The sequence below is a fragment of the Herpailurus yagouaroundi genome, unplaced genomic scaffold, assembly GCF_014898765.1.
Source record: "Herpailurus yagouaroundi ecotype Mexico unplaced genomic scaffold, PumYag 141, whole genome shotgun sequence".
In the NCBI taxonomy this organism is placed as follows: domain Eukaryota; kingdom Metazoa; phylum Chordata; class Mammalia; order Carnivora; family Felidae; genus Herpailurus; species Herpailurus yagouaroundi.
Window position 1 is genome coordinate 40,211,748 of NW_024412396.1, and position 16,645 is coordinate 40,228,392.

A 16,645-nucleotide genomic window follows, 5' to 3' on the forward strand; every position below is an offset into this window, starting at 1 on the left:
AAGATGAAGGACTGTAGTGAGGAACAGACAAAAAATGAAGACTGGAAATAATCTACTAGGTGCCACATGTTCTACCTACATTCTCTCTTCCGATCCTCACAGTCTGAGGCAGGTATCATCCCTATCCCTATTTTACAGATTCGGAAAAGTGGGTTCAGGGAGGAGTAACTTGTTCAGCCACACATCTAGTGAGTGAGGAGTTGAAGCAGAGCTGTCTGGTCCCTTCCTCCTACGGAATCCTGCTGCAGAAGGGGCGGGGTACTGTTGCTCCAGAGGAGAGCACCCAATGTGGTTCCTGCTCTACATTTGTAAGACGAGTCAGAAAACACCTGAACGGGCCAGAAGAGGGGCTTGGTGCTGGACGACACCTACTGCTGGATGCCTTAGGCAACCAAGTCGTGCTTCAACTGGGGTGGAGGGAAGCTGGCCACTTCTGCAGCCGAGAATTGCACTCTCCCCCAGTGTCTGATGTCTGGATGCTTGTCTTCTGGGTAAGGGGTGGGAAGGACTGTGGGCAGGCAGGTTGGGAAGACTGTTCAGAAGACAGCTGTTTGCAGGAGAAGAAAAAGATTGTTGAGTTGAGAGCAGCCAAAGAAATCAAGAGATGGGAACTCAGGGCGAGCAGAGACAAATGCCTCCAGAGGGAAGGCAGGAGCAGCTGGGGTGGAGAGATGGGATGAGCCATCAGTCCATCTGAGATGACAACTGGGAAACCAGGGAAGATGACAGGAGGAGCCACCAGGTGAAGTGAGGGGAAAGGAGAGGGGAGTGTGCAGGGTCCCCTCAAACAGGGAGGGGAGGACCTGGTCCACCGCCCTCGTGGATGGGAGGCTTCCTTGGGAGCGGTCTTCACCATTCCTACCACCGGCTCTTCCGGACCTGCCCTGGAGAAGCTGGTGGCTCCTCCATCCTGCTGTGATTCGGAAAGACTAAAGAGTTAGAAGTTGCCCCCCCCCCCCCCCCCCCGATCTTACGCCCAGTGGTCAAGTTGGCAGCTTCAAACCCCTTTTCTGAGATGCCTCCAATGTTAACGGAGTTCGTCCTGAGTCCATCAGTATCTGGGATGCTCTGAAACACAGCTTGGAAGGAAGAATGCAGAGGCAGCCTTTGGAGCAGCCAGGCCAGGAAGATCACATGTGGCCAAGCATGGAAAGCTGGGCACACCCAGTGGTGGACACAGGTCCAAAAAGAGCCTGGAGTATCAGGGTGCAGTGCCAGACTGTAGGCAGACCCCTCCCCGCCGCCCCCCACACCCACTGATTCAGGCATCCTGGGGAGACAGGGCCACGCCCAGGTTTAGGGGAAAACAGAGACCTTTCCAGGTCCCTTCTGCTCATTAGGAACAAATAGGATTCGCACAGGCTGAAAAATGCCTGAAGCAGCAAGCAGTTCCTTTGGGCCTCACGGGGCGGGGAGAAAGGACTGGAACACTTGCTCGGGCAAGAAGAGACACAGCTGCTCCACACATCCCCACATCCCTTCCATCCAAGGACGTGGAACCTCTGGTTGCTGATTACAGCTTCAGGCTGCCTGCCAGGAGGGCTGTTCTGAGGAGAGCCTGGGGGGTGGGTGGTGGGGGTAGGGGCGACAGCTGCTGGAGCCAGCCAGGCACCTTCTGAAAGGTATGCCCGCTCAGCTCCTGGGGCACGTCCCTCCCATTTCCAAGCGCTGGTTACTGCCCTCAAGCTGCGGCAGCCTCTGAAATTCTGGAAGGGAGAGGCGAGGGACCTAGACTCCCCACATTTACCCCTAATGAGATGCCCGTCCTCTCCCAGGCAGCCAGCTGCAGGCAGTCTTGGAAGGTCATGGTAAGAGTGACGTCTGTGAGCTGCACTTGGGTAAGAATCTTTCCTGACAACCTGATGAAGGGACCTGATAATGACCAGCACCCAGCAGTTGCTTTCCAGAGTAGCCTCAAGTTCCAGAGGCTGACAGGGCACGACCACGTGGTGAACACTGAAGACTGCCTCTTTCTTGTTGTCACAGCCCCTCAGAGCACCAGTACCTCTCAGGGATGCCATTCACATTGTCACAGCTGTCCCGTTGGGAGAATTCCTCAAGCAGGCCCCAATTCCCACCTCAAAGCCAAGAACTGGATGCCATGCACAGAAGACATCCCAGCACTGTTGGCTGGGACCTTTAAGCCTGGAGTGATCTGAAATGACCTGGATCCTCTGCAGTACCATTTTCCCCCGTGAAATCAATCACAACCTTTCAACAATCAACACCTCCCTGCAGATGCACTGGGGATTCTGAGGCACCCAGGGCCTGGGAGATGAGAATGCTTAGCAAGAACCCCAGGCCCTTCCCACAGCCACCCCCAGGATGAAGGGACACATACAGGCAGGGGGTACTGGGGTGACAGTGCCAGGCACTGAGAGGAAGGGGAACGCTCAGCCTGCTGCCAGGCCCCCATCCAGTGCCCCGGGGCCATCTTCAGGGCATAGACTTTGGCAGGAGCTGAGGCCCAACCCTGCCTCTCTTTCCCAAGCCAAGGACAAAGGCAAACACCCCAGCCCTTTGCCTCTTCTTTCCCATCCAGCCTCATACCAGCTAGCACCTGACAAGCTAACAGGCTCCTTAGAACTAAGGATGGGACCAGAGGAAAGTGGGGAAACCCATCTCTCCCAGCCCCTCCCTTTATTTAAGTATACTGTTGATATACAGGAACGTTCTGGACTTTCTGCAATCCCAAAGAGGGCTTTATAAGGGTGAGGAGACCCAGGACGATTAGGTGGTTTGTATAAAATCATACAGGAAGGTTCTAGCAGCATTAAGGACTAGAACCCAATGTCCTGACTTCCACTCCAGAAGTTTTGGCTTTTGTGATACCTTATTTTTTTCTGCTTGGCCTCACGCACACACTTACATACTTACCTGTATGAAAGGACCAGTTTTTTTACCAGAAAGTGCTCTGATGTGGAAAGGTGGTGAGGGAGGCAATCAATTGTACAATGATGTATTTGAGGAAAAGATGGACGTGGAATGCACTCCAGTCCGTGTGTGTGTCTGCGTGTGCTTTTGCAAACACCTGGAAAGGGCGGGTACCGAGCTGGGGCCTGCAGGGTGGCCACCCGTGGTGTGTAGCAGGTGTCTGGTCCACTCCCATCTGTTCCCCCAAGCAGGAAGCCAGCATGCACTAGTGATGGGTTTCACATAAAGCAGCACCACATGGATCGATTCTACAGGGCACCCACACCAGACCACACACATGGGACAGCGTGAGAGCCACCCTAACCCAGGCCCGGCCGGGGAGAAGGCTCAGCACACTACCAGCCCTTCCTGGGAGAGGCCAGTGGTTTCTGAAAAGGTGTCCCAGCCTGCGTGGGACCCATTTTCCTCTCTCCTCATATCAAAGACCGACTGGGTATCACACCCTCCCTTGGAGTTTTGTAGATCCTCATAAAACCCAACAAAGGGCTCAGAAAGGAGAAGCGGCAGGAAATTTGTTTCCATGAGGCCTCAGGCCTGGTATTCACTTGATTTGCCATCTGGATTCTTCCTGTAGCAAACACAGGCATCCTCCCATTTGACGGAGTGGCTGGCTCTTGGGAAGGGTCTCAGATGTGGGTTTGTTCCCACCTTCCAGAGATACTCAGGTCCAAGCAGGTTTTATTCCCCCAAACCCAGGGACATTCAGGTGTTGGATGGAGGCAGCTCTGACGCATACGTAATTACATTTGCACAGACGTACATGACACGGACAATGGAGTTGCTCAGGTGGCCACAAAGGAGCCCGCAGACCGGGGACACCACTGCACGTAAAGACACACAGGGACGCACAGCCGAAGCACAGGAGGTGCCGGACAGTCCCAGCCCCAGTGTCCACAGTTCGGGCAGCCCTCAAGTTCTCTCTCCTTCCGGCGGGGGCTGTTTCAGGCAAAAGGGGCTGGGACCAAGTCCGCCAGAGATCCCACATGCGGTGATGGGAGCTTCAGAGGGCACTTCTGGGAAGGACCCTCCATTGGGAGCCCAGGAATGCCCTCTGCTGGACATGAAGGGCTGGTGCAGCTCAGAAAGGGACTCTGGCCAGGCTGGAGGCAGCAGAGGGAGCTCAGAGTGTGGAAGAGTGTGTGAGTGTGAGTGTGAGTGTGTGTGGCTCTCAGGGGTGTGAGAAGGGCTGACAGACCTGACAGGGATTTTGCACAGGAAATAATCACTGTATGTGCATTTTTCTGGGGTGGTGCACGTATCAGAAATTTCCACCTAGAATGCCAATTTCCCTTAAAGGTTCAGGCAAGCTTAACCGGGCAACTAGAGAGGTGGGGTACATGCATTGGTGAGCCATGCAAGGCACGTGCCGAAGTCTTGTCTTCTTCTCAGCCGCTCCCCCGGGCATTTCTCCAAAACCTAGGTTGCAGCCTTACCCGGCTCCCTGTACAGACACCCTGGGTCTTTTCAGCTTATGGACCTATTCCTTCCTGAAGACATGTGCCCCAAGCCTCCAGCAGCTGGTTTGTCTTGGACCCTCCCAACACCTCCGCCAGCCAGGACTCTGATGCACCTTACTTTCCTACAAGTTTGGGGGACTGGCCCTGTGACCCAGAAGCCCTGGTGCTCTCCTTCACTCCTGCACAGCTCCTTGAAGTCTGTTCCTGCTTCAGAGCCAGCTCCATATCCAAACTCACTGACTCATAGGCATCAGGCCTGGGAGCAGCAAAAGGAAGGAGGCTCTGTGTAGGAGGGAGGGATCTGCTAGAGGGTGGCTGTCCCCGCTCCACTGCCCTAAATGTCTGTGGCTGGCGCAGGCGGGATCAGATGGTCTATTTGTGCATGTGAGAGAGAGAGAGAGAGAGAGAGAGAGAGAGAGAGAGGCAGAGAGAGAGAGAGAGAGAGAGAGAGAGAGAGAGTGTGTGTGTGTGTGTGTGTGTGTGTTCAGGGCCTACTGTGTGAAGGATGGACTGAGAGGGAAAATGGGAAAAAGAATGATGTGTAAAAATAAACCTTCCCTGGATAAACTGTTTCTCCTAATGTAGATGGTGACGTATTTATACAATAAAATTTATTAGACTAGATAATACCAAGCTAATAGAGTCGTATGAGTGGGCGGGCATGTCAGTTTCTTCTGGGTTGAAGGAAGGAGGCCAATTATTCTAGAGATTGAGGAAACCTAAGTTAAAAAGGAAGACTGATCTGAAGGAGGAGTCTGGAAGGCTGGGTGGTGTGCGCCTGTCCTCGCCTTCTGCCTCGGCTGAGCCTAGTAGGGATGAGCAGGTTCTGGCAGCAATGACTCCCAGGAACCAGACAAACCAGACAGGAAACTGACCGGGGACGTTCTCTCGGTGGCTGCGCGATGCGGACCTCGGGGAGCCTCCCCTGCTGTCTCGCCTTCCTCCTCTTGAGGCCTAGAGAGGACACAGCCCCTCTTTAGAAACCACCTCCCTGAGGCCGTGCCTACCTACCCCCAAGGCACACACATCAGCTATCTCCTGGTCCAGGCCTCCTGGCAACAGGCACTTAGCAAGGAGCTGCTTAATCTGAAGAGTTATGGCAGATACTTCAGAAACGGACATGGTCGTGCACAAAATGGCCTCTCAGGCACGTGTGCAGGTGGTGTCCAGAGCAGGGGAGGTGATTCTTCAGCAGCCGCTGCTCTCTACCCATTTCTGCCTGTACCCCTAGATTCGAGGGAAACAAAAGCTCCTCTCTGCCTTTAAGCTACAGACACTCCAGATTTCTCTGGCTAGTGGCCCAGGTGTGAGAGGTCACATGTGCACCATTAAAACATCAGGGGGCCTGTTTCTGATTACAAAAGTACCCTCCCTCTCCCTTCCCACCCATCCTCCTTGGCAGAGTGCTCCTGCTGGGTCTACCGCCTGGCCCTCGCCATACTTACCCAGGCTCCTCCTCAGGTCTCTCTGGGGTCTGGCGTTCTTTTAGCTCAAGCTAGGGGAAGAAAAAGGCCCAGAGTATCAGAGCAGTCACAGAGAAGAGCTTGCCGTTAGACCAACTTTCTCTACAGATGGCTCCCAATACACCTGGTGTTTGTTCCTTTTGAAAATACTTACCCCTTTTGCCTTTCACATTCAAAAGTACTTTCTACCTCTCCCATTTCCTTCCCACTCTCCCCCTTGCCAAGCCTCTTACACTGTCCATGGGTGCCTAATAATGGGCTCAGAGTTCTTGACTTGAGATAACCACCCCCCCCCAGGCGTGGCTGCTGAGAGCCTCCCAGCGCCCGTTCCCAGCTCACCGTAGTGGGCTTCTCCAGGGCCGCAAAGCGCTCTGCCCAGCTGGCTGTGGATTTCTCAAAGGCTTCATGCCTCTTGATAAGCTTTTCCACACTATCCACCGTGTGTCCAAAGTCCCGGCTGGCCAGGTAGGGCTCCTGGGCGATCAACCACGCTTCGGCCACAGAGGCGTCCCTCGAGAACTGGCACACTTCCAGTACTGCCACGGGGAACAAGCCACAGATACCCCCACAGGACCCAGGGGCCTGTTAGCACCCAATGGGGGCTGCTCAGCAGACAGGGAGCTAGCGGTCAGGCAGGAGGCCCGCACGGGTGCCGGTGAATTACGCGGACACCCTGCTCCGTGGTGACCTGTGCCAGAAACCACTCTATCCCCACGCCACACCAGGCCCCTTCCTCATCTCTACCCAGAGTTACATTTGAAAAACACGTTAGTCAGAACTCGAATTTGAAAACAAAATGTAATTTAGAGGTCTCCTCTTGAGGAGCAGCCTTTTGCCCTGAACACCCTCTCTTCCCAGCCCGCGGCTATCTCACATAATCACGCACAAGCAGCCATGGGCCCTGTAGGCCTTCCTGGCTTGTGTGTGGCTCCTCCCTGAGTGGCAGGGTTTTCCACCTCTCCTGTCTCCAGCTGAGGAGGACAGAGCTCTTTATGTGCCTGACACGCCTCAGATCAAATATGCAGGAAGCTCTAGAGCCTTACCCCGTGACCACCCCCCACCCCCAGATCACAGCTCTACAGGGACACCGGCCTGGCACGAGGTGGCAGCATCTTCCCAGCTCAGGTTCTGCCCAGACCTGGGCGAGCCCGAGGGCGAGCAGGGAGAAGGCATGCTGGCTGGTGAGAGGTGGGCTTCCAGCAGCCTGTCCACACAGGTCTGTATGGACCCCAGAACCTTGCAGATGAGTGGTGCTGCGGGGGGTGGGGGCTCATCTCCAGGTAGTGAAAGTCACCCCTCCATGCCCCTACCTCAGCAGGCATCTGCACCCCCTCCCCCCGCCAGGTTCTGGGTCCCAGAGGTACTCACACATGCGGAGCCGCTCCCAGCGGGCCTCCCACCTCTCGTTCATCTCCTTCCTCCTGTAGAGCACCTGCTTCAGTTTCTCACTGATCTGGGGGAAGGAAGGGAGAATCACTCAGGCTTTGGGAAACCTTTCCCCTGTCTGGGATGGTATGCAAATGGATCCTGCAAAGCATGCTGGGTTTGGTCACATGGATCTGACTTCAAGTCTGGCCCTGCCACTTGCCAGCTGTGCAACCCTGGGCAAGTTACTTAACCTCTCTGAGGCACATGTGCCTCACCCTAGGAAATGGGTGTTGCCAATCCCACGTGTGTGCATGTCATGGTTGGTTAGGCGGGTTGTGAGACTGCTCTCCACTACTAAGCTGCCAATCTTGGATGGGTTTGGTGAGGCTCTAATCCCTGGGCCTGCACACAGCCCTGATGCTCCATGAGTGAAAGAAAGAGGAGTCTCCTCAGAGAAACCATGGCCCCCAGCACCTTCCCCAGGAAGTTGTCTGGCCCAGCAAGAGTGAGGGCAAGGACACGGAGGGGCTCATCTTCACCCCACTGTCCCTCTCACCTCCTCCGAGGCCTGGTGCTGCCTCTGCAGCAGGGACTCTCCCAGCTCCAGGCAGGCGCTAAAGTTCTTGCTCCGGGTTTCAATCTCTGCCTTGATGCCCTGGTGATACTTCATGAGCAGCTCCACCGAGGAGACGTCCCTGGGGAAGGGGGGAGGGTCAGGAATCGAGGAGGGAGTTTAGGGGAAGAAGGAGACTCTGGGTGACTCTGGCCTGCCTGATGCCAAGTCCTGACTGGAGAGGGCCACCCCCTGCCTGCCTGAGAGTCTGAACACACTTCCTCCTCTCTCTCTGGGCAGCCCAGCCCCAGCAGGAACACTGATGCCCTGGTGTCTGCCGTTGGTCAGTTGGCAGGGGATAGGCGGGGGATTTGGGAACCCCCAAAGAAGCCTGAGAACATTATTTGACAACAAAAAGGAATAAAGTACCGACACATCCTACAACATGGATGAACCTTAGAAAGATTGTGCCAGGTGAAAGAAGCCAATCATGAAAGACCACATAATGTAGAATTCCTTTTCTATGAGCAGTCTAGTATAGGCAAATCTAGAGAGACAGAAAGCAGATTCGTGGTCGCCAGGGGCTGGGGGAGGAGGAAATCATGGGGTGATGACTACTAAAGAGTACAGGGTCTCTTTTAGGGGTGATGAAAATCTTCTAAACTTGGATTGCGGTGATGGTTGCAAAAAAACCCCCTGGATGGGGCACTTTAAAAGGCTGAATTATACGGTATGTGAGTTACTTCAGGGTAACAATGTTAAATATAAAGGCTTGGCCATCAGGATGGGCACCCTAGGACACAGGGACAGAGGTGGGCTGGTGACCATTGCCTTTCATGGACAATGAGCTCCTTCCTGAGCTCCCCAGCCCAGCACTGGGAGGAAGAGTGCACAGTCTCGGACCTGCCCAGCTTCGGGTACGTGAAGTGCTTATTTTCACTGACAGCTGTGGTCCTCGCCCTGCCGTCAGATCTGAATGGCAGAGGTCTTTCTCGCCACTCCCAGGGCTCCCTTCACTCTGAAGTGCTTGGTCCCCCCCCACTAGAAGCTGAGCCACTCAGTTTCTGCCCAGGCCCAGCCTCAGGTGCCCCCACAGTCCAGGACTGTCTCTCCAAGGAGGAGTAGTGCCCCGAGGGCAGCACACTGTTCCGCCAGCCTCTGGGACCAAGTGGCTGAGGAGAGGGACTGCCTTGAGGACGTTCCCCTTACCTGGGCCTCTCCTGGGTCTCGATCTGCCGGATGATGCCCTCCATCCAGGAGAGGAGGTCTCGGACCATGCTCAAGAAGCGGAATTTGTCTGCCGTGTCCACCAGCTGGGTACGGCGTCCCGCGCAGGCGTCGAGCAGTGCTTGCCACGCAGCAGACACCTCCTGCTCCTTGTTCTGGATGGCATCTGCTTTTTCCCCAGCGTATGCTGTCTGCAGGCGGGTGGCCACGTCCTGGAACTGCTGTACCTGTGGTCGGGCGAAATTGGACGTTGTTCGCCAGAAAGACGTGTCTTGGGCCTCTGATGGGCAAGGGCAAGGGATCTGTCTCCTCCTGGTCTCCCTCCCCAGGGCTCTTCTAGAAGGCAAGATCTTCAGCCTCCCACCAACACTGGGGGAAAAGGCACCTTGTTTTGGCCTCTATGGACCCATGCTATCCCTGGGGTTTTGAGGAGGATACAGGAGTGGAAGGGACCCTATGCCCTTTGATCTCCCTAGAATTAATGGGAGTAACTATGTGCCAGGCACTGTTCTAAACATTTTCTTATTTATTACTTTCTTAATCTTTACAACCATCCCATGAAAGAGGTACTATTGTGATCCCTGGTTTCAAGACGAGGAAACTGAGGCACAGGGAGGCTTGGTGACTGGCCTGAGGTCATTCACACTAGAAGAGGGGTGCAGACTGGGGGTATGCTCCTGAGTTCCTGTTCTTAACCACTCAACATGCTGCCTCTCTGAGGAAGGGGCTGTACCGGACCCCCTGTCTAAGGCCAGTCCCAGCACAATGAAGCCTTATTCCTGAGACTTCAGCAAGCTGTGCCCATCTCAGGGGCTCTGGCATCCACAAGGCACAAGAGCCTCATGACAGACCCCACCTCCAGCTGGACAAATTCCTGGGAGGTCCTCTCTTGGGTGAACCAGGGCCCAACCGGCCTTGGCGTCCCATCCCTGAACCCTGATGGGTGGGTGCAGGATTCCACAGCTAGCCTCTCTCCCAGTCTCTCTGGAAGGCCGCCGAGGCCCCGGCATTAAGATCCTTTGCTCTCACCCTTTCGATCACATCAAGTTCTGTGGAGCCCTATGGACTTTCAGAGGTGTCTTGGAGGCCCTTCCAGTGATGGGAAGAGGGGGTCTAAGCAGATCTTGGGGTCCCTCCAGCTCCCATATAGAAAGACCAAACAGCCTGGTGGCTGAGGGCATGGTGTGTATAGCCAGACTGCCAGGATCTGAATCTTGGCTCCACTGTTGATCTATGTGTTCCCAGCCAACTTGTTCACTCTCTCTATGCCTTGCCTTCCTCATCTATAAAATGCAGATAATGTTAGAAGCTACTTCAGGGGGTGGCAACGAGGATTCAGTGCCTAAATAGATTGCTTATACCCATACCTGGTGCTAGAAAAGGAACATACATATATGTTCGCTCGTAACACTGTTATACGACCAGAGAAAGAACATTTTAAGATATGTTTTGCGTTGGGCTTTTCTGAAGATTCAGTTTGAAGAACTACTTCTGAAGCTAAGGAATGTCTGAAAGCCGCAGCTCCCTGCCTTTCTGCCCCGAGCTGTTGCCTTTCTTAGGAGGTGAAATTTCCTGGTGTCCATTCTAGAGGTTTCACCTCTAGAAGCCAGAGAGGCCTCGACGCCCCCGGGGGCCTGGTCACGGGAAAGATGTGAAAGGCAGGTCCCTGGAGCCTGCAGGTGGGCAGCAGGGGAGAGAAGGCACCTGCAAGCCCAGCATCTGCAGCTCCCGCTCAAAGGCAGTGTGCACCCGGTGGAAAGACTCGGCAGTGCTGGCGTCCAGCCCCACGTCCTCGGGCAGCTCACGGTGCTTCTCATCGATGAGGCCCAGGATCTCGGCGCCCGTGTAGAAGTAGCGGTGCAGGTCATGGGAGGCGGCCAGCAGCTGCATGCGCGTGTCGATGAGCTCTAGCAGGTCCGCCCACATCTCGTTCAGCCCATCCTTCCACTCGGCGATGGTGGCCGCTTCGCTGTGGCCTGCGTCGATGAGCCGCTCGATGATGATGTTCACGTTGTCCACCCGTTCCTGCCCAATCGCCCCAGTCTCCCGGGCAAAGTCCCGGAACTTGTCCCGGAGCAGCTAGACACGGGGTAAACAGAAACGTGGTTATGGGGCCCAGGGGTGGGGTGGTGTCATCACCCCAGCTGCAGACTTTCTTGAGTGGCAGCCAGAGCACCTGGAGCCACAGTCCCACACCTGCCCAGGGCAGCCTGAGTCCACAGTGGTGTCTGCATCTCCGGGTAGCAGTGTGTGCACGTGCGTGCGTGCATGCGTGCGCGCCCGGAGTGACCGCTCCTGCTACTATGGCATTCGAGGAAGACAGAGAAAGCAGTTGTGAGTACTCACAGTGACATGGTCGAAGTCTTGCCCCATTTCAAGGGAAGAGGCCATCCGCTCCTTTTCCGTAATCCACTGCTCCAAGTCATCCGCCTCCCTCTTCAGCTGGAACAGGTGGTACATGTTCTCCAGCTTCCGCCTGCGCTCCTCCGCCATGTCCTTCAGCCCTGCATACTGCTTGTCCACCTGCCCCTGAAGCCGGATGATCTGTTCCCTGCAATTCAAAATAGGAAGGCACTCAGAGATGGAGGCAGAGAGCCCAGAGCAGCTAGTGCAGGGGAGCTGATGTACTCCTCCCACCTGTGGCAGGGATACACGGGGAGGGAAGGCAGGAGAAATGACAGCAGCTTTCCCCGGGGAAGTGCTGGGGAGAAAAAAAGAACCATCCCTGAGACCAGAATGCCTCAAGGTGCCTCCCACCATTATCCATCACCCAGGGAAGCTTAGAGAGACAAAAAAGAAGCCCCTCCATATTCCTCCAAGGAGGCTGAAGGAGCAGCACTATGAGCGGGCGCCAGCACCAGCAGGGAGGGGCCTGTGGTCCCAGGCGCTCAACCCCTGGGGCTCCCCTGAGAGATGCTGCGGTGGATGCTGAAACCCCACAGTGGTGTATGCCCTGTGGGCAGCTGAGGACAGGGCTGAGCCCGGGGTGGGAGGTGCAGCCTGAGGTGTGCAACCCAGTGGGCCCCCATCTGTGCAGAACCAACTAGATGGGTGTCGGTTTTCTACCTTCATGCCCACACAATGATTTTGCTGAGACACTGTGAGATCCTGAAGTATCCTCTGGACCATAAAGAGAAAAGCGAAGTTACTCTTCAGTGTCTCTTAGCATAATCTAACTCTACGAAAGATTAGGCCTCTTGGTTCACCAAGAGGGGAGTTTTGCCATTGCATTTTCTGATCTTTTTGCAAATCAGGCTTTTAGTTGGCCCCGTTTGAAGCTACTCACACAAAACCGAAACATGAAATGGAATTGGGCCAATCAGCAGTTTTCTCAAACCCACAGTTTCCATGAAAACTGTTGCTATTTTCCCCAAAACTGTTGCTATTTTCCCACTTGGACCCGCAGGGATCCCGGTTGGTGGGGCCCCGGCCAAGTCGCTCTTGGTGCACACGCACCCCTCAGGGTGGCCCGCAGACAGCAGGCTCTGGGCCCTGGAGGCCAGCTGCTTGATGTTCCTCCCGTACTCCTCCACCGTGTGTTGCTGCCTCAGATGCCGCTTCAGCATCACGATGGCGCCCTCTTCATCCTAGGAGGCAGCGGCTGTCAGGGCACCTGCTCAGGGAGGTGCTCGAGACTGGGGGGGGAGGGGGAGTAGCCAGGCTCACGGGACCCTCCCCCCCCCCCCACACACACACACAAAGAAAACTGTGCATGATTCCTTCCTGTGATTCCTTTCCCACGACATCCTACCTTCCTCTTGGTTCTTTTCTGACTCCTACCCTCCCAGGCCCAGCTCCACCCTTCTGACCCCAGGAGAACTTGCTTAGATATCCCGCACACCTCATCTCCCATCCCTCCCGTGGCAGTCCATCAGTAAAGAATCCATGGCATGAGAAAGGTGAGGAAATCTTGGGTTAGGTCAAATCTAAGTTGGCAGACAGGGCACCTGACTGCAGTGTGTATGCTGTAGCGGGTATCCTCACACACCCGGACGTACCAGGTGTGACTGCCCCCCGACTGCCCCAGCCTGACCCCCCCCCAGCCCAGGCCGACCTTTGGGGTCTCGTCGGAGATGATGTAGAGCTCCTGCTCACTGATCCAGGCCTCGGCCTCGCCTGCGTCCAAGTAGTACTGCTGTGCCTCGCTGGCGTCCCGCAGGCGCTGCAGCCTCCCAGCCGCTGCCTCCCGCAGGGTGTCCCACAAACCCTGCAGGCGCCCCAAGCGCTCCTCGATGTCCTGGCAGTCGACCTCCGCCACCTCCACCAGCCGCTGCCCTCTCTGCAGCACGTCCTCCACCCGTGGCGCATGGCCCAGGATCTCATTCTGCAGGGTCTGTGGGCGGAGGGGAAGGGCTCAGAGGCGGGGCTCTCCAGCCACAAAGGGGGGCCAGGCTTGCACTCTGGCACCTTCGCGGGCAGGCTCCTGCACGGAAAAGCTAGTGCCGAGCAGGTGGTGGCGGTAAAAACTGCCCCTGACCACGTGCCAGGCGCGGCTCTAGGCACCACCCAGCACCCTCCGCCCGCCGTCAGAGAGAAGCACGGAGGGCAGTGAGGAGCTGCTAGGTAACATGTGGGCAAAGAGTGGCAGCGCGGCATTTGAACGTGGCCCTCTCTGCTCCCTGTGTCTCAGCAGAGCTTGCTTCTTAGCTGTACTTGTTGGAGGAAAGGAAAATAATTTTTAAATGGCCTTGATATCTTATTTTAGCATCTCTGGCTCCATGTACAACAGTTGACAGTTACTCCTTGTTCAGATTTTAGGATTTGGGCTCCCTGCCTCCCCATTTCCATGCCTCAAATCTTTTGTGAACTTTGTATTATTTCCTGTTTAAGCATTTAGCCACCAAAAGAGCATTCTCCTCTCATTCTGGTGTCTAGGTCACCTTTTTCCTCAGGGGGCCAAGACCCACGTGGGACTTACTTTCTGGGTCCTGGAGCCCCAAGCCTACTTGTTTCTTGTGTGTGGGCTCTCGGCTCCTTACACCTCCTCTCCTCCCTTTGTACAATTTGCCTGTGGCCTTTAAAACCACCCAGAGGGCGGGGGCAAGAGCTGTACACACAAGTAGTGCAGTGACTGTCAGCATTTAAAATCTACAGACCCAGCACTATCCACAAGTCACCCAACTTGCTGAAATGCCTTTTTACCCTTTTGACCCGAAATCTCAATTCTGACAATTTTTTGTGGTCCGTCTAATTGAATTCTAACAACCCATGGTGTCAGCTCCGTGTGCCTCTTTACTATTCCTGAGATCTTACGACCTCTGCAAGGGATCCTACAAGGTATTTCGCTCCCTCTTTTTAAGCAATTCCTTTATCAGCTCCCATGCAGTGTGCTCACTTATGATGTATTCTTCGTACCTCACGTGACCAACATGTATTTATTATTTCCTGGGTACAAGGCCTTGTTCCAGGTTCTAGGGACAGCCTGGGAACAAGATAAATAAAACCCCTGCCCTCATAAAGCTTACGCTGTTGTAGAGGGAATAGAAGGTGAGCATGCAAATAAGTGAATAAATGTGGATAATGGGTACCATGAGGAAAATACTGCAATGAGATGAAGAATGTCTACTGATGCGTGCTGATGGCTACCTGAGCTCGGGGTGTCAGAAAGGGCCTTCCTGAGGAGATGGCATGAGTTACGAGAAGGAGGCAACCTCACAAAGACTTGGGGCGTGAGTGTTACCGGCAAGACGGAAGAGTGAGTGTGAAGTCCCTGGGGTGGAAGCAAGCCTGCACTATCTGTAGGCCAGAGACAAGGCCAGGAAAGCTACAATACTGTGATGAGGAGGGCCAAAGTGATGAGAGGTGACTTTAGAGGAAGGCAGGGGCCAGATCAGGTGGGACAGTGGTTCTTAACCCTGGTTGCACATTGAATAATCTGGGAAGACATACAGAGTCAGGGCCCTATCCCCAGAGACCTTAATTAATTTATCTGACACAGGAACTGGGCATTCTTAGGTTTCAAAGTTCCCTCAGGTGATTCTCATGTGCAGCCAAAGTTGAGAACCATTCATACCTTGCAGGATTTGTTCTAGTTGCAATGGACAGCCATTAGAGCAGTGGTTCTTAAAGTGGGATCCCAGACCCCATGGCATCATTATCACCCAGGATCTTGATAGATATGCAAATTATGAGGCTCTACTCCCAGAGTCTGAATCAGTAGACCTGAGGTGGATCCCAGTCAACTGTGTTTTAACAAGCCCTCTAGGGGAGTCTGATGCACACTGAACTTTGAGAACCACTGCAATAGAGGGAGTGATGAAAGGAGATTTAAGCCTTAGCGAGTCTAGTCTAAAGTCGTCTTTACTAGGGCAGCCATGCTCTCCCAGGAGACTACCTTTCCCTTCTTGATTAGGGGAACCCCATCCATATTTGTCTTGCTCTTTTCCTGAAATAGCAACCTTCATCCAGGGGAGTTTAGAGTCTTTTGGCAATAACACCAAGGTTAGACAGAGTCAAAATCTTTAGTGTTGCAGGGAGCGATGTTGGCTCATTTTACAGTTGAGGAAACTGAGGCCCCAAGAATACACTCTTCTGCCAGTGTCCTTCTTTTAAATGGAGGTTGTGACGTTAATTGAATCCCCACCTACTACTTTCTGGCCCAAGTCCCTCCCTGTGCCCACTGGAGGCTTTATGACTAGGTTGTGTCAACTGGAAGCAAAGGGTCTGAGAGTTTTCAGACACCTCTTTGAATGTAAATCAGACCCCTGCACAGCAGCTGGGCTCTGTGAGCAGATGTCAGCTGCTATTGTTTGGAGGAAGTACTATCTGTCCTGACCTTTCTTCCCCAAGGAGCTGCGATACTGACTGGCATTCTGGGACACACTGCTCTTCTTTGGGATAAGTTCCCAGGCTCTCATTGCTCTTGGCTGTGGCTGCCCCCACTCCCTGACCCAGAGAGGAGACCAGGCAGCAGGGGCAACTCTCTGCCCAAGAGTAGGGTCTGTGGCCAGCTCATCTGGACACAGAGACACCCTGGGCCCATGCAGCTGTATCCTCTTGGAAGATACAAGAGCATACTTGTATTCCTGACATAGGAGGAAATATGGCATCTGCTCACTTCCAGGAGTCTCACCAGGGCCACAGAAGTAACTAGGGTCATCAGGCTTAAGAAAGAGCAAAACAGCAAGTGGATGTTGTTCCAAAGGTTCAGATACCAAGTTTAGTGGCTTCCTAATGGGGTTTGAGCCCCACAAATATTCTCATGTGTTGGGAGAAATGGGTCCTACTTACCCTGAGGGCCAGGCTCAGCCCTGGAAGAGGGGCAAGTCATTATTGAGAAAGAAATCAGGAACTATGGGCTTCCTTTCAGGGAGGCCATGGGATACAGAAGCCATAAAGCACAACAAACCCTGGGCCAGGGCTTCTGGGTCCTGCACTCACGTATGCTCTGATGGGTCTAAATGCCCCCAAATCCTTAAACATCTGGACATCCCCTGATCAGCCCGGCTCTGCTATGGACTTCCCAGAATTCTCTCTGCCATCACCAAAGTTTCTCTTTTTATGGGGTCTGTGAGCCTCATCGCTACCAACGAGAATAATAATCTGCTGTTGCTGGCTTTCTGCATGTCAAGGCTGGGAGTTCCTCCCTGGGAAGGGCAGGGGCAGGGAGGAGGTGGTGGGGGTGGGGGTGGGGGGACACTAAC

General features: G+C 54.4%; 1 protein-coding gene across 2 annotated transcripts in view; it reads right to left on the reverse strand.

The window, feature by feature from the left end:
* Positions 1–16,645, reverse strand: part of SPTB (spectrin beta, erythrocytic) — a 128,999-nt gene that overhangs the window by 10,124 nt on the left and 102,230 nt on the right. For both annotated transcript variants that reach the window (XR_005790957.1, XM_040477387.1), the window contains exons 23-32: positions 13,057–13,335; positions 12,459–12,589; positions 11,349–11,553; positions 10,707–11,081; positions 8,985–9,229; positions 7,779–7,917; positions 7,223–7,307; positions 6,194–6,390; positions 5,837–5,886; positions 5,267–5,345 (exon numbers count right to left, since the gene is read on the reverse strand). Coding sequence is in view for 1 of the 2 variants with exons in the window: in XM_040477387.1 (XP_040333321.1) it covers positions 5,267–5,345; positions 5,837–5,886; positions 6,194–6,390; positions 7,223–7,307; positions 7,779–7,917; positions 8,985–9,229; positions 10,707–11,081; positions 11,349–11,553; positions 12,459–12,589; positions 13,057–13,335 (1,785 nt within the window). In the remaining variant the exon portion in view is untranslated. The remainder of the gene's footprint in view (positions 1–5,266; positions 5,346–5,836; positions 5,887–6,193; positions 6,391–7,222; positions 7,308–7,778; positions 7,918–8,984; positions 9,230–10,706; positions 11,082–11,348; positions 11,554–12,458; positions 12,590–13,056; positions 13,336–16,645) is intronic.